The sequence below is a fragment of the Hyperolius riggenbachi genome, chromosome 10 (genome assembly GCF_040937935.1).
Source record: "Hyperolius riggenbachi isolate aHypRig1 chromosome 10, aHypRig1.pri, whole genome shotgun sequence".
Taxonomy (NCBI): domain Eukaryota; kingdom Metazoa; phylum Chordata; class Amphibia; order Anura; family Hyperoliidae; genus Hyperolius; species Hyperolius riggenbachi.
The window spans coordinates 113,904,785-113,929,344 of NC_090655.1; the positions used below are offsets into that span (position 1 = coordinate 113,904,785).

Consider the following 24,560-nt stretch of genomic DNA (forward strand, 5'->3'; position numbering starts at 1 on the left):
CCCTGACAGTAGGGGCTCTCTTAAAAGACAAGAGAGGAGGGTAACGGAACTTCCCAAAAATGTTTGAATTAAAGTTATTCTTGCATGCACCCAAGAGTCAGTTGATTTTTATACTATTGCCATATATCCTTTGCTGACATGGTGCATGTAGGAATTTATATTTTGTATATGTTTATATGTTTTTCTGATGGGTCCTTAGTGGACCTGATCTCACAATAGGTTAATTGCAGCCTGGGTGCCCAACTGTCTATGTTTTCCTTTATAAAATCACACCTGCCCAGCTGCCACAACTCCTGGTCTGCTCCACGGTCTCCCCCGTGTGGCACCAGGAGCGTGTGTGACATCACACATATGCCACATGGTATATGCGCTATTTACATTTGGGGGTGAACAGGAAGGGGGAATCTTCACCATCATGCGGCATCACGATTTAATTCGGAAATTGATTGAGAATTGGCCTGGGGTCTATGGGCAGCCATCAGATATCTCTTTGATCACATAGTGATTTATCTCTTGATCAATCTGCCTATACATGAATTGAAGCCAGTATATTTTATTGTATCTGTTTGTTCTGCACTGAAGCACTATAAGCTTCCTGCATGTACACTAGCTACCAGAAGCACAGACACTTGGAATATCTGAGGAATGGGACTACACAGAGTCAAAGCAAAGATATGTACCTAAACATGCTCTAGAGATCATATCAAATGCTTTGATTTTTATTGACGGAGTCCCAAATCACTTTACACTTCTCTCTAGTCATCAACAGTACTAGAGGTTTCTAGTAGTGTTGTCCGGATCATGAACGATTCGGATCTTTGATCCGAATCTATTTTGTGAGTCGAATCATCCGAATCATCAAAATGAGTGATTCGGATCGCAAAAGGGGCGGGGCCAGGGGCGACACGCCCCCTCTCAGCGGGCAGCGGGGTCCTGGAAGCAGAGCTGAGATGGATCGCTCTGAGATGGATCGCTCTGTTGGAGGGGAGCCAGCCTTGCAGGGACAGCAGGTAGATGAGAGAGAGGGGACATGGGTGCCACTGCCAGATATGTGTAGAGCACACATACTGGCTATAACGTGCTGCTCATTATAGGCTGCCTGTTCCAGTTGTGCACAGTGAACACATTGGAAGCGTTTGGCTCAGCTCAGCACAGCTCAGTAACTTTGCAGGCACTGTGATTGCTGTGCAATATGATCCTCCTGCACTGCTCTAAACAGCTGCACTTATCTTCTGGGAATGCTTTGGGGAATGCTTTCTTTCACTGTGCGACGTTTGCATTCAGAGTACACAGATGAGCATATAGGTGAAATACATGTAAAGCATATGATTGCAGCATGTGGGTATTGTGTGCAAACAAACATTTCTGCTCTCTGCTCGTCCCTCCTCCCATCTCTGTCCACTCCCTGCCCTCTGTCCATCTTCTCCCCTTCTCTGTGTGTCCACCCCCTTCTCCTGTCTTCTCCTGTCCACAGCAGGGAAAGACCTGTCCTGCTATTCATTTCACCCCCGAATGCTTCGGTAGTAAAATGATCCGAGATTCGGATCAAAGATCCGGATCTTTTCAATGATCCGATTGGAATCATCCGGATCATTGAAAAGATCCGAACTTCCCATCTCTAGTCTCTAGTTTTCCTTGCTAGGAGCTGCCCTCTTTGAAATACTCATGCGCAGGATGTGTCAAAGTTTTACGCATGCGTACACAAGAGGTGAGCTCAGTACAGTCAATTGGGTGGCCGCGCAGGCGCAGAAGCAGCTGTAGCCGGCCCGTCAGCTCCTGGACAGGAGGAAGCCGCCATGGAGTCATACGATGTGATAGCCAACCAGCCCGTGGTGATTGATAATGTAAGTGGAGCTGCAGGCTGCGGGTAGATGCTGGACGCTGTCCCTATTGCTGCGCCGCTGTACCGTAGCAGGGGCTGCGGGCGGCGCTGCCATGTATTTTCCCTTTGTCATTACAACCGCGCCCTCCCGGATAGCTCGGCTGCCGCACTGAGCAGCGCTGGCGGCCTGTGCTGGTGACTGCGCTGCTATACAAAGCTGCAGCCATACATGGGGTTCAGTATTTCTATGGGGTGTATTAGGGGGTGATGAGGCTGCAAGTAGTCAACCAAACATGCTGCTAACGCGCAGAACCCGCCTTCGGGCGGCGCAGACATCAATTCTCTGCTTTCTGATTGGTCAGATCCTCTGTCAATCTGAGCGAACATAAGAGGCGGAGAATAGCAGTGACACTTAACCGCGCCCAGCCTATTCATTGAAGCATTGGTTGATTGGCAGTAGCAGTGGATGACCGGTTTCTTGTGGGCTGAGCCGGGACTTGGGTGTGTGTGGTAGTGACGGGTGTAAATATGCTTGGTCCGTTATGTCTGGATAGAGTTGGCTGAGGTTGAGGGGCAGCCAGGATATGATATGGCTGTTCTCGATGACTGAGACAACTGATTTGCTTTAGTGGATCTCTGTGATCAAAAGCCTGCCTTGATGTGTTGAACTATTTTCAAACCTTCATTGTTATATAAACATTAACAAGTGTTCATCTGTATAAAGTATTTTAAATGTTAATAAACATTGATGAAACATTTATTATTACTTGTAACCAGACTGTGAAAGTTGCTTTCTATTCAGATCATAGTATAGCCAAATAAAAATTTTGGTACAGAATATCTGTAAAATGAAAAACATTAAGGTGATCCAGTCTAGGGCTGTTCACACCGCACAGGTCAGTTTTTATTGGGCATCAGTTTTTCATCTATGACCCTGTTCTGTTAGCTCGCGGTCACCCTGTTCTCACTTGAGCAGATGCAAAATGGGCACGGTAAGCCATCCATTTTGCATCCGCTTGTAGTTTCTGCACCGTCCACTCTGCGTTTGCCCCAAGATGGTCACTTGTGTCTATCCACCGATTATTACATAGAGAAAAGGGTGTAGGCAGCGCTTCCAAATACAGAAGGCTGCACCTGAATTGATTAAGCTGCAGAGAAGTGCAGAGCTCCAATGGACCATATTACACAACATGCATTCAAACAGGTACAGCAATGGAGGGCGTTAGCTTCAGCAAATAGTATGTGCACAAATCATTTCCTACTAGACTTCCCCCCGGCGTTGACGTGCCCCCCCGTCAACGCCGGGGGGAAGTCTAGTAGGAAATGATTTGTGCACATATTATTTGCTGAAGCTAACGCCCTCCATTGCTGTACCTGTTTGAATGCATGTTGTGTAATATGGTCCATTGGAGCTCTGCACTTCTCTGCAGCTTAATCAATTCAGGTGCAGCCTTCTGTATTTGGAAGCGCTGCCTACACCCTTTTCTCTATGTAAAATGTTCTAAGTATACTTGTGGTAGCCTGCATCCAATCTGCATTCAAATTTTAGATTAGGGACTAGCACATAAATTAGCACTTAAATTTGCATAATTTTGCATCTGATTTGGATTCAAGGCGTGTATTTAGCCCCTGGGGGTCTGTACACGCCCCTTGATGGTTTATAAGCCAGTTGCAGCCTGTGAGCGCTGTCATTTTTGTTTGTCTATCCACCGATTATTGTTGCTGCTCGGTCCTCTGTACTCAGCCCAGAGGTCAAAAGTGGCATGGGGCTTTCCGTAGGATGCAACAGACCAGGGAGAATTTTAATTGGAAATGTAGGTAGAGCAAGTCCCGGCACACAGCATGCCAAGATGTCAGACTGTGCTGTCAATTATGGCTACTTCAAATACCGTCAACAGCAGTCAATCTATACACATAGAGAAATCATAGTGCGGGCACTGGTTTCACTTTTGTCATAAAAAGCCTTTTATTGGCGCAGTGGGAAATTGCCAGAGGAGGCCCCCGATGGGAAGCTGTCACCCGCCTCCCTGCACCCTCTGTGAAGCCGCGGACGATTCAAATTTGTGAAACAGATGTCAGGTGGGTGGGGGGCTCCTCTGTTTTTTTTCTATCTGTGCCAATAAAATACTTTTTATGGCAAAAGTGATACCGGTGCCCACACTATGATTTCTCTGTGTATAGAATTTTAATTGGTCTACCATGAACCATTGAGGATTCCCTCTGTTGCTGAGATTTCCGATTGGTCTTTTGCAGCCCAATGGAGATCCCCATGCTTCTGCCTGCCACTGGGCTGTGTACGAGGGATCGATCGGCATCGGGATATGTATTAAGTCACTGCGGCAATCAAAGTGGGTGAAGCGAACATTTTTTCAAAGTAAATACACGCTTTTCACAACCAATTGCATTATCTACTTTCTGTCATTAGGGCTCTGGAGTCATTAAAGCTGGTTTTGCCGGTGATCAGATCCCAAAGTACTGCTTTCCTAACTAGTAAGTATTGCACTGCTGATGGACCTAAAGGCTGCTTGCATGCAGTGTGACTTGAGTGTAATCTTATGTTGTGCTCCCTTTAGTGTGGGGCGGCCAAAGCATATTCGAGTCATGGCTGGAGCCTTGGAAGGTGATTTATTTATTGGACCAAAGGCAGAGGTAAGTCAGTAGATGACGCGATTCTGTTTTATGTTCTATTCATTTCTCATTGCTGTTTTGCTTCTTTGGCTACTCTGCTTGTTGAATCATGAAGTCTTGCATCTGTATTTGGAGTGTCCATTGTAATGCAGTTCCTGTGTAAATTTACTCTCTAGGAGCACAGAGGCCTGCTATCCATTCGATACCCCATGGAACACGGCATTGTAAAGGACTGGAATGACATGGAACGCATCTGGCAGTATGTCTATTCAAAGGACCAGCTCCAGACCTTTTCTGAAGAGGTATGAAGAGTAATCCTATTTGCTGACAGTGGAAATCTCCTTCCCTGGTGCCCTTGATGCCAATCAGATTTTCATTGGGTGGGGGGGGGGGAGGAGGAGAAAGTGTGACATAACAGAGGTTACACAAAGGATGGTGACACTGGAGGCACGAGGGGGGGGGGGCATAGGGGGAGGTCCAGGGGACAGAGATGGCACAGTGTTATGCTTGATACACACGATGCAACTTACTGGTAGATCAAGGGGTCAAATTGATAATCTATAATATATCTGATCTGCTACAGATCAAGGATTGTCGTTCAGATCATTACTGCACAAAATCGACCCCATTATCAATCGGGAGCTATGTCAGAAATGATTGATTTGACCCGTTGAACTGACAGGAAGTTGTGGAGTGTACCACAGGGGCAAAAAAACCCCTATTTAGGTGATCTTTCAAAGTGGATTATAAGTAAATAAAATTTGCTATAAGATGTATAATCTGTGAAGTACTTTTCTTCAGTGTTGTGGGGAATTGTTCTTGATTGGTGTTTTCTCCTCTGCAGCATCCAGTGTTGTTAACAGAAGCCCCCTTAAATCCTCGGAAGAATCGAGAGCGAGCAGCAGAAGTTTTCTTTGAGACTTTTAATGTCCCAGCTCTGTTCATCTCCATGCAAGCTGTGCTGAGTCTGTGAGTTACCCTGTGTACTGCAGTGTTCAGTTTTGTATGATCAGTCAGTGAGTGCTGGCTTACTGCTTTCTGAAAAAAAACACTGGGCAGCTGAAATCTGAATTTTTAAAACCCATTTCCAAAAATCTTATGACTAATTCCTCCTGTCTCACCAACTAATCTAACTGTACTAACTTATGTTGGCAACTTTGGTGATCATGTGACCCTACCATCTGGGTGGACAGCCATGATCATCAGTCATTTCAATTCAAGTTTTGCTGTCTGGGACTTACTCTGTCCCACAACCCACGGCCTTGCAGTGCTAAAACGCTTGCACCAATCCAATATTGCTGTGCCTCCCTCCACTACATTTTATCCTGTCCCTGACGGTCAATTATACTAGACAGAGGTCAGTGGCTTTAATAGTCATGCTCTGTTTTCAGTGGCATGACTGTGGAAGGACATCAGCGCAAAGTCACACCTTGAACTTCAGGGGTCTGTGTTGGTGTTACAATGGAAAGGTTTTTAAAGAGACTCCGAAGTCTCCTAAAAACAAGGTTTTTACTTTAAGAACCTCTTTAAAGGGGCACTACAGCGAAAAACTGTAAAATTTAAAATATGTGCAAACATATACAAATAAGAAGTACATTTTTTCCATAGTAAATTGAGCCATACATTACTTTTTTTCCTATGTTGCTGTCACTTACAGTAGGTAGTAGAAATCTGACAGAAGTGACAGGTTTTGGACTAGTCCATCTCTTTATAGGGGATTCTCAGGGATATATTTATTTTCAAAAGCACTTAGTGAATGGCAGTTGCTCTGTCCAACTGCCAAAATAATGTACAGCGAGCAGGGAAGCTGGCCAGTATCATTGTTTAAAGGACTTACGAGGCGAACTGGCCCCAAAAAGTTGAATACCTGTATGAAATATCAATGCACGGAGGGCGCCCTCCGTGCCGTTCCGCCGGGTCCCCGCATCTCAATGTGCCCCCCCCCCCCCTGGCCGGTCCTGACCCCACAGCCCGGGTCGGGCTCTCCTTACTCCAGTAAGATGGCCGCCGGAGCTGGCCGCGGCTGCACAGTCCGCATATGCGCAAGTGCGGCTGCGCAGCTCTAGGCCCCCCCCGATCCATGCTATAGGCCGTCTCCTGTTGCGTGGATCGGGGGGAAGGCCCTAGAGCTGCGCAGCCGCACTCGCGCATATGCGGACTGCGCAGCCGCGGCCAGCTCCGGCGGCCATCTTACTGGAGGAAGGAGAGCCTGACCCGGGCTGTGGGGTCGGGACCGGCCGGGGGGGCACATTGAGATGCGGGAACCCGGCGGAACGGCACGGAGGGCGCGGATGGCGCCCTCCGTGCATTGATATTTCATACAGGTATTTAACTTTTTGGGGCCAGTTCGCCTCGTAAGTCCTTTAAAGAGGAACTCCAGTGAAAATATTGTAAAAATGAAGCACTTTTTTTATTACATTAAGTATGTATAAATGGTTTAGTCATTGTTTGTTCATTGTAAAATCTTTCCTCTCCCCGATTTACATTATGACATTTATTACATGGTGACATTTTTACTGTGGGCAGGTTATGTAGCTGCTGCTAGCTGTTTTGGCTGTTAGAGACAGCTGTAAACAGCTAATTCCTGTCTGTGAACCTTGTTACATTGTAACAAAACTGACAAAAGTACCACGGTCCCAGAGCTTCTTTTGGGAGGGGTTTCAGCACAAAATCAGTCATACAGCACCCCCTGATGGTCTGTTTGTGAAACGCAATATATTTCTCATGTAAAAGGGGGTATCAGCTACTGATTGGGATAAAGTTCAATTCTTGGTTGGAGTTTCTCTTTAAATCATTTTTAGGGAATGTCTTTATAAAGAATAAAAGCCTTGCTGAGAATCCCCTATGAAGAGATGGACTAGTCCAAAACCTGTCACTTCTGTCAGATTTCTACTGCCTACTGTAAGTGACAGCATTATAGGAGAAAAGTTAATTTATGGCTCATTTTACTCTGGAAGAAACGTACTTCTTATTTGTATATGTTTGCACATATTTTAAATATTAGTGTTTCGCTGTAGTGCCCCTTTAACCTAATTGCCCCTCCTAAAACGCTGCATCCCTGCGGCTGACAATGCCATAAATCACCCCTAATTACCCCCGGCAAAATCTACGACTTTCTCGGTCGTGGATTTTGCTGCTGGAGGAGGCAGAGCTTTCAGCTGCAGCTCTGCCTCCATGCGCATCAATCAGCGTGTCTCCGCCTCTCCCCCGCCCCCTCAGTGAAGGAAGACTGAGAGGCGGCGATCTACACTGATTGACGCGCATGGAGGCAGAGCTGCAGCTGAAAGCTCTGCCTCCTCCAGCAGCAAAATCCACATGGATTTTGCCGGGGGTAATTAGGGAGACGCAGGTAGAGGCAGAGCTGCACCTGAAAGCTCTGCCTCTATGCGGAAGGAGACCCGCGATGTCCCCCAGGTCATTTCTGGTGATTTATGGCGTTGTCAGACACGGGGATACATCGTTTTAGGAGAAACAATTAGGTTAAAGAAGTGTTTAAAGTAAAAACCTCCTTTTTAGGAGTTTTCAGAGTCTGTTTAAGCTTTGTTGAAAAAGTTCACTTCAGATTAGTATAGAGATTTAAAAGACATTTATACCTGCTATAATTTTTTTGCTTCTTCATACTGCCCACTCTTCTTCATGCTGCTCCAAAAGCAACTAGTCTATTTCCCACGATACCGTCCATGACATGCTCCCAGCACATAGTTGGGACTGAGCATGCGCAGCAGCCCCTGTCTAGTCAAGTCAGAAGAAGTTTTGGAGAGTCACAACGAAAGGGGCCAGGAGAAAACCGCGGGACATGTGAGGCTAGGGGGGCCTGGAAGAACCTCCACACACTGTAAATAGGGGAAGCTGCAATGAAAATGGGGAGGCAGTATAATCAAGTACACTGTGATAGGGGACACTAGAATGAGAAGCACAGCACAGCATTAAAGTGAACCTGAGACAAACCTTGGGTCAAAGAAACACTTACCAAAGAAGCGATAAGCCTCTGGATTCTGTACAGGCTTCCTGTGTCTTCCTCACCCCTGCTGCTCGCTGGGAGCTTCTGGAAGATCTTCATGCACAAGCTGTTTCGGCTTCCTGTGCAGGCACGGCTGTACTCGCACAGGCGCAGTACAGCCACACTTGTGCATTAAGAGAAGTGCAGCCCTGAATATTCAGTCCAATAAGCTCTTCTTGTATTTCTTTGAGGGGCATGTGAGCAGCAACGGAAGTCTGGAGGAAGGTGTAGGAAGCCTCTACACAGGATCCAGAAGCTGCCTGAAAGAGTGCTAGCAAAACAATTGGGCTGACTTTGCAAATAGACGTGGCTAAAGAAAAGTCTTAATTGTCAGTGAAATTTGAATTTTTACATGGAATGGAGGGGTGTTTATTCGCAAGCCATATTTGTTTGAGTCCTTGGTATATGTTTCATAAGGAAGAGTTTAAGCGAAACATGACCGGTTTCCTTTGTTCTGCATGCAGATACGCCACAGGCAGGACAACGGGGGTTGTGCTAGACTCTGGAGACGGAGTAACACATGCGGTGCCTATTTATGAAGGTTTTGCTATGCCACACTCCATTATGAGGATTGATATTGCTGGTCGAGATGTCTCCCGATTCCTCCGGCTTTACCTGCGAAAGGAGGGCTACGATTTCCACACCTCTGCAGAATTTGAAATTGTCAAAACGATCAAAGAGGTTTGTTTAGTACAATGCATAGTATGTTCTGGCCAGTTTACCAGGTCATAACCAATGTGCGTATGTGTTTCAGAGGATATCCAATTATGTTTAAAGAATATTCATTTTATTACTTCCTGTATTTCTATAGCTCTGACATTTTACACAACACTATAGAAAACATCACTCTGTGATCTCAAATGTGCTTTTGAGATGTGGAGGAAACCCCTGTAAACACACTGAAAACATAGAAACTCCACATAGAAGATGTTCTGGAAATTTAGCTTGGTTTTTTAAAGTGAACCAGAGATCAAATCAATTAAAGAGTTGGTACTTGCGGGAGGTCCACGCATGCGCAGAAGACCAGACTGGATGCGACTGAGCTGCTACCAGGGCTGATTGTGGCTGAACGGCAGACCACGGGAGGACGCCGTGGGACTGAGACGAGCTTATGTGGCTGGAGGAAGCCTCGGGTAAGTATTCAATTGATTTGATCTCTGTTACACTTTAAAGTCGCAAGGTGAGTGTGCTTCCCAGTCATTGTACTGACCATAATGCTCAGCTAGGTGAGAGAGATATGGAGGCTGCCATATTTATTTCCTTTTATACAATACCAGGTGCCTGGCAATCCTGCTGATCTTCAGACATTAGCAGTGTCTCAACCCTGAAACAAGCATTTTATATCATCCAGTCAGAGTTATGTCAGAGCCCCTGAGCTGCATGCTTGTTCAGGGTGTATGGCAAAAAGTATTAGAGACCTAGGATCAGGGGGACAACCAGGCAACTTGCATTGTTGAAAAGGAAACAAATATGGCAAACTCCATATCCCTGGTTCCATTTAAGTACATCACTAGAACAAACATTTTCAAATAAGAACATCATCTGATTTAGGCAATACCTTCCCCTACTTTCATCCTGCCCGCAGCTCCAGTGTGCTGATAGCCCCTCCGAATCTTGATCGCGCTCTCAACTTTAGGGTCATCAGGACCCTGAGGCTTCTCCCTCCCAAGGTAAGTATCCCACAGAGGTATATGTGTGTGCGTGCGTGCGTGTGTGTGTGTATGTATGTATGTATATATATATATATATATATATATATATATATATATATATATATATATATATATATATATATATATATATATATATATATATATATATATATATATATATATATATATATATTGCTTCTGGCCACAGGAACGCAGTCGAGAGAGGTGCTCGGATGCGCCTGCTTAGTAGCCCGCATCCACAGCTGTGATGAGGAATCTTTCAGAGGGGACATCAGCCCCTGGAGGGCAGCGGAACTAATGCAAAGGATCAGATAAGACTGCTAGGGGCTAGAAGAAGCCCCATGTATGTAAATCTAATCTTCCCCCTTCAGCTCAGATATCTATGAAGGAGTTGTTTGAGTCATGCATTGCAGCCTGCTTCCTTATTACAGTGCAAATTGGATAATTGATTTTGTACTAAACACAGATGTCATAGCATATCCGCTTCAGTATGTAAATCAGGTTTTAAACCCTGGCAGTGAATTTGTGACTCTGTCTATACTGCCAGTTCATGTCTGTGAAGGGAGGTGTGCTCTGGACTGTGGTCCTTGATACTGAACTGCAGGATCTAGACCAGGCATGGGCAAACTTGCCCTCCTGCTGTTACGGAACTACAAGTCCCACAATGCATTTGCCTTTATGAGTCATGACTGTGGCTGTCAGACTTCTGCAATGCATTGTGGGACTTGTAGTTCCGTAACAGCTGGAGGGCCAAGTTTGCCCATGCCTGATCTAGACAGTTATCCACACTCTCTTCATAGGTATGAATGAGAAGGATTTTTAATAGTAAACCAATCAGTTGGGGAAATGGGGGATTCCGTCAATTTTGGTTTTAAGTGCCCCAGTCCATTTCATGTAAAATTGAAATGATTTATTGGTGTGTTTTTTGTATTTGTTTCTCCCTGCAGCGTGCATGTTACTTATCCATAAACCCACAAAAGGATGAGACCCTGGAGACAGAGAAGGCCCAGTATTACTTACCTGACGGAAGCACAATTGAGGTTGGTACTAAAGGTGGCCATAAACTTATAGATTTGCAGCAGATTCAACCATCAGATTTCTGGCAGATGCCTGTCAAGTCGAATCTGACAGGAATCTATCTGATGTGTGCCACACACAAGGAACAGATTTCCAATAAATTTCAGAATTAAATCTATTGGAAATCGATCTAAATGCATTATTGGACCATGATGCTGGGAATACATGGCTCGATTCTGAGCCATTTAGATGGCTCGATAATTTCCGACATGTCCGATCTCCCGCCCGATCGTTTCCGGGCTCGCTTCCGCATTGAGGACAATAGAAAAAGATAAGAAAAACGAGTGGAAGATAAGAGAATCGCCTGCAGAATCGAGCGGGGAATCGATTGGGTGGGAGAATTGAGCAGCATAATCGAGCCGTGTATGCCCAGCATAAGATCCAATGAAACTCTATGGGCCATCGGTCTGCTGCCAGCAGCAGATCGACCAAGATTTTCCATCCTGTCAGATCAAATCGATCGAAATCGGACACAAATCAATCGAATGGTGAATTTGATAGAATCGATTTCTGATCGATTCTATAGAATCGATCAATCAATGGCTGAAATCGACCGGTGTATGGGCCCCTTAAAGGGAACCTAAACTGAGGGGGTATGGATTTTTCCTTTTAAACAATACCAGTTGCCTGGCAGCCCTGCTGGTCTCTTTAGCTGTAGTAGTGGCTGAATCACATACCTGAAACAAGCATGCAGCTAATCCAGTCTGGCTTCAGTCAGAGCACCTGATCTGCATGCCTGTTGAGGGGCTGTGCCTGAAAGCATTAGAGACACAGGATCAGCAGGAGAGTCAGGCAACTGGTATTATTTTAAAAGGAAAAATCCATATCCTTCTCAGTTTAGGTTCCCTTTAAGACATGCATCTGTTGCCTGGAAACATCTCGCACAAACTGAGCTAGCATAGGATGCTTGGAAGATGCTGATGATTTGTCCAGACGTGTTTTTGTGTGACAGAGCACATGTACTATGACTAATAGCATGGCTTCTGTAAATGACTACAGCTACCACTGTTCTTAAGTAACAAGTGCCTGCAAGACTAAATGCTGAGGGTGTGTCTACTGTATTGTATACAAGCATGAGTTTTTTTTTTTTTTTTTTTTTTTTAAGTGTGACTTCATTTTCTTTAAGCTACATGCAAACATTAGATGTAGTTGGCTGGAAACACTTTTCATGATTGGTTGGGAATCATCTGCAGGTGTCCCCTGACATCGCTGGTTTCCCCAGTGATCTGTTTGGTCAAATCACTGTTCTCTAATTCTTATTGTTCCCTGCTCACATGTCTCCGCCTCCCTTCTACAAAGAGGAATTCACACTGCGCAACCAGGAGGAACGACTTTTAGTCGATTTTTTTGGCAATGACAACTGACTTAAAGAAAATTTTTATTGTAAACTTGTCATGAGTATAGATCAGTGACACTCTGATTTGCAGCCATAGCAGCAGTACGATGTTTGGGGTACTGCTGCCACAACTCCAGAAACTCCCACCTTGGGGTAAGAGTAATAGTTTGCATGTGACTGGTGGCTTTGTTGTCCGTTTTCAACATCTGGCACCAAACATTGACACACCTATTTGCCAGTTTCTTTTAGATACTCTATGGAACATACATTCTATAGAGTATCTAAAAGAAACTGACAAATAGGTGTGTCAATGTTTGGTGCCAGATGTTGAAAACGCCTATCACATGCAAACTATTACTCCTACCCCAAGGTGAGAGTTTCTGCACATAAAAGCAATATATGTAAGCTGACATAATGCTTGCCATTCATCCCTGTAGAGCAGTGGTCCTCAAACTAAGGCCCACAGGCCGAATGCGCCCCCCTGAGGCCTTTTCACTGCCCCCCCCCCCCCACCCCCAAACACAAAATATATAACTTATAGATGCAGCTCACTGCACCTTTAAATATCATCGTCCCGCATATAGAATAGCAGTGCTGGCACCGCCCATCCACATACTGTAGAGGCCAGCGAGCAGTCATTCACTGGCTTCCAATCTAAATCTGCATCAGGTGACACTGCTGTCCAATTGGACAGCAGGTTGTCACCTGGGTACGCTTGCCGCATGACTGAATGGCTGCTGCTGGGAGTTCTCCTCCAGGCATGATTAGGGGAATCAAAACCTAGATTCAATGCAATGGTTTTCAACGTCATTTTATGTATGTTCCGGCCCCCCAGCAGGCTGAAGTATGTTGACCTCACCCTTGACCGAAAAAGTTTGGGGACCCCTGCTATAGAGAGACAAAGTGAAAGCGTTGAGATTTTCTCAAAGAGGAATTTCACTTTAAAGTGGCCATACATCAAGTCAGTATTTCCACCACATTTGAAAACTGTAAAGAAAACCTACCATAGCCACTAATGTGTAGATGTGTTTTTAGTTTGTTTCCTGAGAAAGATCTGTCATATGATCTGTATACTGTATTTATTTTGGCATTTGCCACCCTTGTAACCTAATAAACACTTAAGATGTACTGACAGCACAGAAGGATATTTGTATTTAGGATAACACAGGCCTGGTTCTGTAAAGTCCTCCAGACAGATCACAGAACAAGGCATTGTGGCAGCTGTACTGAGTGACTCACCCATGTGTGATATGTGGGTGTGTCAGGCATGAGCTGTGAGGTTCTATACTCTGTGCTTTTATTGCATTGCAAACATCTCTTTTCCTTCCCTGCAGATTGGACCCGCCCGATTCCGGGCCCCAGAGCTGCTGTTCCGACCAGATCTCATTGGAGAGGAGTGTGAGGGAATTCATGAAGTGCTAGTATTTGCCATTCAGAAGTCAGACATGGACCTGAGGCGAACCTTATTCTCCAACATAGTGCTCTCTGGAGGATCTACTTTATTTAAAGGTGCACTAGAAAATATTACTACTTCTTCTTCTACTGTGTTATAGCCATCAGACGTGCTGGAAAACCAGCAATGGTACAACGGGTCAGCCATGCTGGAAAACCATGGCTGATCCCTGTTAATTACCACTGCAGGCATTACACTGATTGGCAGACAGCTGAACAAAAGCTTATGGGGAAAAGCCATCTAAAACTATCAAACTCTATCGTTTTGGATCACCATTATTGCAAGAGTGTACAGGCCTGAACCCACTTTAGCTGTTATTTTTATCTGTTGTAGTGACTTCTTAACCATGTTATATTACATATTCATGATTATTACAGCTTAAGTACACGTGTGTTATTTTGAACAACTCTGCAGGGTCCCTCGTAAATGTAAGTATCCCCATATATAAAACCTTTACTACTCCATTATGCAGCGCTAGCCCTCAGGAGCTCCATAGATGTGCAATCACTGACGTATCTTCCAACGATGAAGAGAGGGGAAAATGTGAAAACATAGAGAACAATAGCTAGATGACTGGGTCGATTTATCTCCAATTTGGCACTTTTGTTAGTTGTCCCCTACCAGATGTGGCCCAAGGAAAGTCAACCAGTGAACTGGTAACAGGATCATGTGTGGCCAAGGCTTATGTATGTACATTGCTGTAATACTGGCCATGGGTAAAAGGTGTTAGAACACCTAATGCCTCATAGCTTGCTGCATAAGTAGCAATATAGGGCTGGGTAGTAGCTCAGCAAGACTGTCTACAGTTATACACATCCACCACCAGTGTCCACAGTGAGTGTGTGTTTCAGAACCGGACCAAAGGGCAATGGAAGAAGGTGGCTTGGTCTGACGTCAGACGGAGCAGAGATGCCGGCCAGAGCAGAGGGGGGCGCCGATCGTCGCTGGAACGGCAGGGAGGTGAGTGGATCCTCTTCTTTTTCCCCCTGCCGCCGCCGCCGCTGTCAAAGTGATCACTACGATCCGACGGTGATCGTAGTGATCACGTGATCAGCAGCCATACGCGATGGCTGCTGATCACTGAGGGGAGCTGCCAGCTGTCATATGACAGCTTAATCTCCCCCTCCGGGTGCGCACGATCGCATCGGGAGCGTTTCTTTAACGCGGACGTTGAATCAACGTCCGGTCTGAATTGTACCACCCCCTGCCGGACGTTGCTTCAACCTGCGGCGGTCCCCAATAGGTTAAATTCTTCAAATCTCAATCCTATCAACCATCTTTAGGATGTGCTGGAGAAACAAATCTAATTCATGGCAACTTCTGTGACTTAAATGACCTTATGGTGACGCCTTAGTGTTAGATACCACAGGACACTAATAGAGATCTTTTGGAGTCCATGCCTCAGCAGTTTAGAACTGTTTTGTTGGCATGAGGAGGTCACCTACAGCCCAATCACATACAAGGGAACCTGCGGGTCTCAGAATTGTAACCTTTGGCGGGCGTCACAGACACTGGTAGAGAGATGCGTCAAGCCTTTAGAATACTTCAACTGCAGATACACAGATCCAGTCTGGACTCGACCCTTGAAGTAGGAGCTATGCTCCAGGCTTTAAACTTTATTAATAGCGGTGAGACAACATGACTAGCACAACGTTTCGGGCCACGCGCCCTTTGTCAAGTGCTTGACAAAGGGTGTGTGGCCTGAAAAGTTGAGATAGTCATTATGCTTGTATCACCGCTAGAAATAAAGTTTAAAGCCTAGAGCAGGGGTGCCCACACTTTTTTGGCTTGTGAGCTACTTTTAATAATTAGCAAGTCAAAGTGATCTACTCTAAAAGCCTCATTGCTACCACCACATGCCAATCTGATTATACAGTTTTTAGGGTTATCTTATCAACTTACACAGTAGTATGAGGGTCTGAATAAAGCTTGAATGCAGTGAGGTAGGCTCTTGTGATTCAGTGCCGTTGGTCAGACTGCACAACGTTTGGTCCAGAAGGTTGCAGTGAAAGTAAGGTCATTTATAGGAAGCTAATATATGGTTTACTTGGACTGCACTTTAACTGAATCATTTTGTTTCAGGATTTGGAGACCGGCTTCTAAGTGAAGTGAAAAAATTAGCACCAAAAGATGTCAAAATAAGGGTAAGCATTTTTTCCCATTCATTTCATCGTGTCAGCTGAAGTATAAAATGCACCTATTAAATTTCCTATACAGAGAATGACCTAAACCTAGGGTCACACCAAAATGGGTTAACGTGTACACTACAAAATTTAGCATCTTAAAGGAACACTTAACTGCTTATAGAAGAGGGCATTTGAGCACCATAGTAAAGCTGGCCATACACTGGCCCGATTTGCAGCCGTTTCGACAGCAGATTCGATCACTGGGATCGAATCTGCTGCCAATCGTTCGCGCTACACGCGAACGATCCATTTCGTCCGATCCCGTCGACTGCTCCGTGCGGAAAATTACCGTCGATCGCCCGCGGGTAGGGAGCGATTGACCGACGCAATAGAGCTGCATACATTACCTGCTCCGCCGGCGCGACTACCCCCGGTCACCGCTACTCCGTGTCAGCGCTGGTCTCCGGCATGCTTCAGTTCCTCCTGCCCGGCAGGAAGTTTAAACAGTAGAGAGCGCTCTACTGTTTAAACTTCCTGCCGGGCAGGAAGAAGCAAAGCATGCCGGACCTGGAGACCAGAGCGCAGACAGAGCAGCGGTGACCGGGAGGACTCGTGTTGGCGGAGCAGGTAATGTATTCTTGGGGAGCAGCAGCACCACCACCACAACAGATTGTGAACGGTTTCAGGCTGCAATCGGTTCACAATCTGTTTGCAGTAAAGGTAGCCATACGATCCCTCTCTGATCAGATTCGATCAGAGAGGGATCTATCTGTTGGTCGAATCTGATAGCGAATCGACCAGTGTATGGCTACCTTAAACCAGACTTCTTTGTTAACCAGACCTGAGCTTGCAGCTTCATCCCAACCTTTATCCATGTCCAAACAGGGATTAGTAGACCTGTCTCTACATTGTACAGGTATGTCAACCTATTGCCAGGTAGAGTAGCACTTACTAGATAAGGTATAATGCTGTTGAGCATTGGTGAGCGTATGCATAAAATGTCACAAACAAATACTGTGCTCTCATTTTAGGAATATGACACACAACGCTTTGAGAACTGTAGATGCACCCTAAAGATATTTTGTAAAAGTGTTCAAAATCTCTTCCTCATGAATATTTTATTTGCATAGTAGTTCCATCCATTATTGGCATGCAGTAGGCTTGCTCTTCCTGTACTCTCTAGCAAACTCTGATAGCCTTTACCCTTTTCTCTTTGGAAAAGAACAAGGCCTGGGACCCACTAGCAGTGCCTTTCTAAGTGCTAGTGATTTGAAAAGCTATAGCTAATGCAATGCTATGTGTGATTTGTTTATTTTTTTAAATCCCATCCCTCAAGTGGGATCATACACACTTACTTTAGCAATAGCTTTTAAAATCACAACCGCTTAGAAAAGCACTGTTAGTGGGTCCCAGGCCTGAGGAACAAATATTACTCTGGGGTAGCAGACCATGCTAAACATGCACCAAGCAAATCTATGCTGGGTACCTAGTACTACAATCTTTACATTCTGGACATCTGTATTGTCTGTCTCCCATTTATCCCACTGATTTGCCTTTGCTGGCTAGATACCACCACTCAAGTCACTTCCTCGGGTTGTGTAAGAAAAGTGTAGGCAGATGTTGGGGAATATGGCTGCCACAAGACAGAAGGATTGAAATATATAGCATAGCAGCATTAGCTACTTGTAAACAATGCTACCCTGTGTTATCTCTTCTGTGATCCATTGTCAGTAATGCAATTTATTTTCATTAGTGATATAAGAAAATGTTTGGGTTTTCTACTTACAGCATTGTTTTATTGTCTGTTTAGATATCTGCTCCTCAAGAAAGGTTATATTCTACGTGGATTGGGTAAGTAGTCCTTTTATTATTTTTCTAACCCTCTATCTTGATCTAAGCTCCCACATTTTTTTCACAATATCCCTGGTGGGAGATGTCTCCTAATTTTCCTATCTATATGATAGTTCCCTCGGGAACAGAAGGTCAGATGGATTCTGAAACGTTACTAGATTTTACCTGTTGGGAATAAATATGTAGCGGAGATGCAGCTGTCACAGTTCTCCCATGGTGAGTGGGAGCTTAATTAGTGCAACTGATTTTTGTTCTGTGGAAATCTTAAATGTTTGAAAAAATGAAATAACTGATTTACCACAGTCTGTCATGCGGTACCACTCTTTTGAATAACTGGGCCACAGCTAAGAAATGGGAACACTCAATATAAGTATAATCCAGAGTCCAGTATAATTGGATCGCAATTGTTGCATATATGTTTGCCTTAAAGAGAACCAGAGGCGGAATATTGAAATCTTTATGGGACCCAGAGGCATGTCATGTGCACAATGACATGCCTCTGTGTCTCTCTATTGCCACCTCTAGTCCCCCCTGTTCTCTGCTCTCCTCCTTCCTGAAAATATCGCCAGACTAGGGACAATCTGCTTGTCGCTAGCCTGATGTTTACCTTGCAGCCTGTCAATTTTTCCAGGATTGCCTCCCCCATAGCGTAGCTCCTCCCCGCTGCTCTCCGCCTCGCTAGTTTCCTCCAATCAGAAGCTGAGCCACGACCCAGGAAGTACTCCTGGGTCGCGGCTTAGCTTCTGATTGGAGGAAGCTAGCGAGGCAGAGAGCGGGGGAGGAATTGCGCTATGGGGGAGGCGATTCTGTGAAAATTGACAGGCTGCAAGGTAAACATCAGGCTAGCGACAAGCAGATTTTCGCTAGCATGGCGATATTTTAAGGGGGGACAGCAGAGCACAGGGAGGACTTGCGGTGGCAACTGAGAGACACAGAGGCATGTCATTGTGCACATGACATGCCTCTGGGTCCCATTAAGATTTCAATATTCCGCCTCTGGTTCTTTTATAAGACCCAAAGATCAGCAAAATCAGCAAGAACCCAAAAGATCAGCAAAAAATCCAGGTTGCCAGTATTTTTTTTTTTTTTTTTTTTTTTTTATAGATGAGGCTAAAGAGGCTAGCCTGCATATTCTACTCAACATAGATTTTCTTTGTTTTAAAATAAAATTCTTTGACTTCAGCTTTCATTTAATGTATCATTTGCTGATCCATTTAAACCGATTCATTTGCCATTGTCGGATTCCAAGATAAATGATACTACAGACTGGCATAACACATATTGACAGTATAGTTAGCCTAGATTTTATGGTGTTATATGTGTGAAAATCACACTTCCCTCCCCGCTTACATTTAGCTAGTACTGAAAGCTGCCATCTTGCATCACAATGTAGTCTTCAGTTTAGTCTACTAACACTACACTGTTTTTTCCTAAATAAACAGCCTTCTATCTTTTTTTTATTTTTTTATTTTTTTTTTATGCACACAGAAGCTCTCTGCTGTAATGTACTGCAGTCTTGTACTAAACAAACTTGCTCATTGCAAGTTTTTCATAAGAGAGTAAAACAATTAACCCTTTCAGGCGCAAAAAAGAGCATTTGCTTATAATAATGTAGCATAGCCAACTGGTTGTAGGGGAGGTGGCATTTTGACTATAGTTTCACTTAAGGGTGACTTTTTTTTTTTTTTTTTCAGTGGATCGATTTTGGCTTCTTTGGACACCTTCAAGAAAATGTGGGTCTCCAAAAAGGAATATGAAGAGGATGGGCCCAGAGCAATCCACAGGAAAACCTTCTAACGTCCCAAAAGACCAAGTCTCCGTATCAGTCCACTTCAGTTTAAAGCTCGCTTTTTGAGTATGAGAGTGTGGTCGCAGGTGACTGGTGGGTGGGTGTGTATGAATGTGTCTGTATGCGCTCTCCAGCATGCCAAGAAGTGGTCAACCGATGGCAAAAGACCTGTAGAGCCCGGATGAAAAAAAGAAAACCGATGGAGAGGAAAGCCTTTATCCCATTCCTATTTATGTGTAACGTTGCACCAGGGTCTGTAAATGGTTTTTGCGAAAATATTTTCTCGCAGTAAAGCCTATTTACCCTTAACAGATAACCATACATAAAGTCCAAAAATCCAAGTGGCAGTACTTTAAGACCTGTTTATATATGTAAATGGTCCTGCACTTGTTTGCCATAAAGGCCTCCTCAATTGAGTTTACTTGAGTCAACCAAGAGAATAAAATGTTTCTTGTACCTGTAACCTGTCAGGCTAGTTTAAAAACATGGTTTTTGGAAATGTTTCTATTGCATGATAATAAAAAAAGACACAACAGTATAGTTCTATAGTTAGACATCTGGATTATTTTAATCTTCTGTTTCCCCTAGAGTATCGCTGTGACATAGCCTGTCTGCAGGTCAGTGTAGGTTGTAAGATGTTCACCTATTCATCAGTCAAGTAACCTGCTATATGTCTTCTCCTTGATGTTCTCACTGCAGAAGCTAAAAGGACTAGGCAGCCCCAAAGTCACCACTTATGGGTTGAATTTCAGACATTTCTAGAAATCTGTGCTTCCTAAAAATTCAATGATAATCTCCAGTAATATTATTTGGACAGGATTGGAGGTAAAAGCAGTAGAGGAGTAGCGTGGGGAGGTTCTGCTGCACTCAGCTCTTGGATTACGTTATATTTATAAGAACTCTGGATTCTCCCTCTGATTTGTATACAGCCTCTTTGTTAATGTCCCTGAGAGGCCTAACACAAAATAGCTTGAGAATGGCAAGCGGGGTCCTCTCACATATAGGTTGACCATTCCAGAACAACCTCAGATAAGGGTAGCTGGCAGTATCTAATGATCCCAGGTAGCTGTTTGTGACCAGATACAGTAGCTGCCAAGAAGGATTGGAGAATATTGTTACACATGCCTATAAAACTGCCCTGAACCTATTTGGGGATGTTTCTTCGAAGCCTTCTTGTGCCTTGGCAGATCCCATATTAACCCACACTTCCAGGTAGCCCTGGCCTGTGATCTATCAGTTTCAAAAAACTGTTGCAGTAGGTAGATTGCATGTCCAAAGTCTCAAGTTTCTCCTACTTTGGAAAACACACCAGGGCACTAAAACCTTTGTTTCTTTAAACAGATGCACAGGTGAGCTAAGGAAGCATGTTTATGGACATGTCACATTATCATATGTCTCTTGGGAACTATGTGTCGCAACCAGACTCCAAACAATACACATTAAGAGTGACTTTTAGAACTTTTGTACCTCTTGTCACCCAATGACTGAAAGTTGTTAACAACTTTGAGGCGCAGTTATCAATTATTAGTTTCTTAGTGACTAAGTATAAAATATCCCGTCAATATATAGTTTGTAGCCAGCCTAAGTCTCAACATATCTGTCCTTTTGTACTTGTAAAGGTGAAACTCAGTCCCAGGTTGCCTAGTCCTAGTATAGCTTCTGTAGTTTTCTGTTTTTGCCAGTCCTGCAAAGCAAATGACGTTTATTACCACTATTATTTGATGCACACTACTAAATTATATAGGACATCAAACTGATCTGTCTTGTTTTGTTTTACTTTTGTATTCTTGTTACTTGTTGTCTGCCATGGTTTTGATGTGTAAAGTTTCTGGACATTCTAAAGGGATTTTCAACTTGATGTTGACAACTGCAAGGCATCCTCCTCCCAAAATGCAAATGTATTTTGATATTTGTAAAGAGAAGACATAGACACAGGCTGCATGGGTCCCAGATGTTTCCCTCGTTAGCATGTATTGTAACCGGCCCTATAAAATGTTGTCACCCGTTGTGCCTATCTGTAGATATGTCCGTATATATAGAGGGCTCCATTTAATTAAAATGTAAGTCGTCTTACATATGAGTGCTCTTGAGAAGTGTCCTGTATAGACAGTGAAGGTTGTGAAAGGTCCAGGACAGTCCATTCATATACACCTTTCACTTTTTTCAAACAGAATTCGGTAGTTGTTTAGTTGATTACAGTTCCTGTGTCAAAAATTTCTGTTGCTGTCTAGATGATGGAAGGTATTGATAGGGTGAGATGGAGAGAGGTGGTAGTTTGGTCAGTTCTCCACTGCTATGTCTGTGAAGGTTCTTATTTATTTAGTTGAGTGTTTCTCAACATTATTATAGCATTTACTCCTTCATTAAAGAGAATTGGAAGTGAAAATAAACTTTATAATATAATGTAGTAGTACAGCTAACAAATAGAACATTAGTAGCATAGATACGAGTCTTGTATTGTTTGCAGTACAGGAAACTTCACTTGTTCTCTAGGCTAAAGAGCTTCTCTGAGCTCTCAAACCAAGCTTGGTTGGCTACAATGCTGTTTTCTAAAGCATTTATCTCAACCTGCCTCTCACTGTTTCATGTTTGTTTAAGTTTTTACTGCAGAGAAGTTCAAAGGGTCATTAGCTCTGCTCTGTTTCATAGTTTAATATACAGAGTCTGGTTTGTAAACTGCACACAAAAGAGAATGATGTAATGTTCTAAACCAAAAGCTATATACCTGAAAATAAAAATGAGACTCTTTTCTTCGCTACTAATGTTCTATTCATTATCCATACTACACATACAATTCATTATATCATAAGTTGTTTTTGTTTCAGTGTCACTTTAATGATTGCATGGGCAAGTAAGTTACCCCTGATTGTAACATCTCAAATATACCTTGATTTATACTTCGTAATTGTGTGTACATGCTTATCAAACATTCCATGATGCTTTTAATTGACTAGAAATACTTAAAGGATATCAAAGGCGATGGATAAAAACTAGCTTTACGTACCTGGGGCTTCTTTCAGTCAATAGAAGTCGCGTATGTCCCTCTCCTCAGCTCCGGTCTTCTACCGGGGCCCGCTGGCTGGCAGCCTCTGTAGGATCGCCGACCCCCGATGGGCATGCGCCTGTGTCACCAAGAGCAGGCACAGTACACTCCCGATGACCTGGGTATGTAAGTGCATGCATGCGCACAAGACGCCGACCTATTGGGGGTTGGCGATGCTTCAGAGGCTGCCAGCGGGACCCAGGAGAAGACCAGAGCTGCGGCGAGGGACACACGTGACCTCTAGGGGCTGGAGGAAGCCTCAGGTAAGTATAGCTAGATTTTATTCATCGCCTTGGATATCATTTAAAGGATACCCGAAGTGACATGTGACACGATGAGATAGACATGGGTATGTACAGTGCCTAGCACACAAAAAACTATGCTGTGTTCCTTTTTTTTCTTTCTCCGTCTGAAAGAGTTAAATATCAGGTATGCAAGTGGCTGACTCTGTCCTGACTCAGACAGAAAGTGACTACAGTGTGACCCTCACTGATAAGAAATTCCAACAATAAAACACTTCCCTAGCAGTAAATGGCTTCTGAGAGCAAGAAAGGGATACAAAGGGGAACATCTTATCAGTGAGGGTCACACTGTAGTCCCTTCCTGTCTGAGTCAGGACTGAGTCAGCCACTTGCATACCTGATATTTAACTATTTCAGGCAGAGAAAGGAAAAAAAAGGAACACGGCATAATTATTTGTGTGCTAGGCACTGTACATACACATGACTATCTCATCATGTCACATGTCAGTTTTGGTATCCTTAAAACAAACTTGAAAAAGTTCCATGGCTTCCACCATCTGTATGCCCACCATTATATGGAATCTGGTCTCTCATCATTTGTGGCCAGCCCTTTTCCATCATAATGTGCTGTGGAGATGCTATTGAGTGAGGAAGTGCAAGTGCTTATAGGCTATATAGGATATGTTGTAGAATTTTGGCTTTTAGAATTGGGGTAGAGGAAATCTGGGTAATGTAAAGCCACAGATCAATGGGGTAATCTCAATGGGAAAAGCTGTAGCAAACTGGATGGTACCAATCACTGAGTGGTGCCATAGTCGTCTAGCAGTGCAATTACAAAGCCAGCAGATGGCGCAAGACTGGTTTTACTTTCTCTGCTAATCTGTGTAATGGCAAGCAAGAACCTCCAACATGATATCTTAATTTAGATTTTACAATTTAGGTCCTTTTTAATACGAAACTACCGTATATACTCGCATATAAGCCGAGGTACCCACTTTTCCCTTAAAAACTAGGGAAAAGTGTTTGACTTGAATATAATCCCCCTCCCCAGTATAACCCCCGTTTACTGTATGAATACAGTCTGACTGAAGATAAAGTGCCATTTCCAAACCAGACTAGTGTTTATTAACCATACCAGGAGGGTATACATAATAAAGAAAATGTGCAATTAAACACATATAAGTCACAAAACAGGCAATTCTCCAATAATATTCTCTCTAGCAGCAATAATAAGCAAAGTATTTTGGTAAGGTGTATATATATAAAGTGCAAATGCTGTGCAATATATATATCAAGAAACCAACAACCCCTAACTAAATAGTGCCAAGAGGGATGACCCTTACCAGAAATATGTGCTGAGAAGAGCCACCAAGACCCCCACTGTAACTGGTATGGGCAGAGGGGAGCCGATCTTGCAGGGGCTGCTGCATGTGTCAGTGTATCTACTGACCTTTCTGTTCCTCTGGAAGCATATGGAGTGCAACAATGATGAGACACTGGTGCTGAGCAGGTTTGCAAGG

The 24,560-nt window shown here is 44.0% G+C and overlaps 1 protein-coding gene across 2 annotated transcripts; it reads left to right on the forward strand.

Moving 5' to 3' along the window:
* The first annotated feature begins 1,725 nt into the window (after positions 1 to 1,725).
* ACTR1A (actin related protein 1A) lies at positions 1,726 to 21,512 on the forward strand. Of its 2 annotated transcripts, none has more exons than XM_068257561.1 (11): positions 1,726 to 1,844; positions 4,248 to 4,312; positions 4,396 to 4,471; positions 4,627 to 4,752; positions 5,295 to 5,419; positions 8,915 to 9,131; positions 11,071 to 11,163; positions 13,871 to 14,045; positions 16,072 to 16,133; positions 17,926 to 17,966; positions 19,661 to 21,512. In XM_068257561.1, exons 1-11 carry the CDS (start codon positions 1,797 to 1,799, stop codon positions 19,761 to 19,763), a joined length of 1,131 nt encoding a protein of 376 aa, XP_068113662.1. In that variant the 5' UTR covers positions 1,726 to 1,796; the 3' UTR covers positions 19,764 to 21,512. The 2 variants fall into 2 exon arrangements, with proteins under 2 accessions (XP_068113662.1, XP_068113663.1); XM_068257562.1 differs by lacking the exon at positions 1,726 to 1,844 and adding an exon at positions 2,248 to 2,323.
* Positions 21,513 to 24,560: the final 3,048 nt, after the last annotated feature.

Coding starts and splice junctions, on each gene's coding strand:
- ACTR1A (XM_068257561.1), top strand. CDS start 1,797: ATGGAGTCATACGATGTGATAGCCAACCAGCCCGTGGTGATTGATAAT. Junction 4,753..5,294: donor TCCAGACCTTTTCTGAAGAG/GTATGAAGAGTA, acceptor TCTCCTCTGCAG/CATCCAGTGTTGTTAACAGA. Junction 5,420..8,914: donor ATGCAAGCTGTGCTGAGTCT/GTGAGTTACCCT, acceptor TTCTGCATGCAG/ATACGCCACAGGCAGGACAA.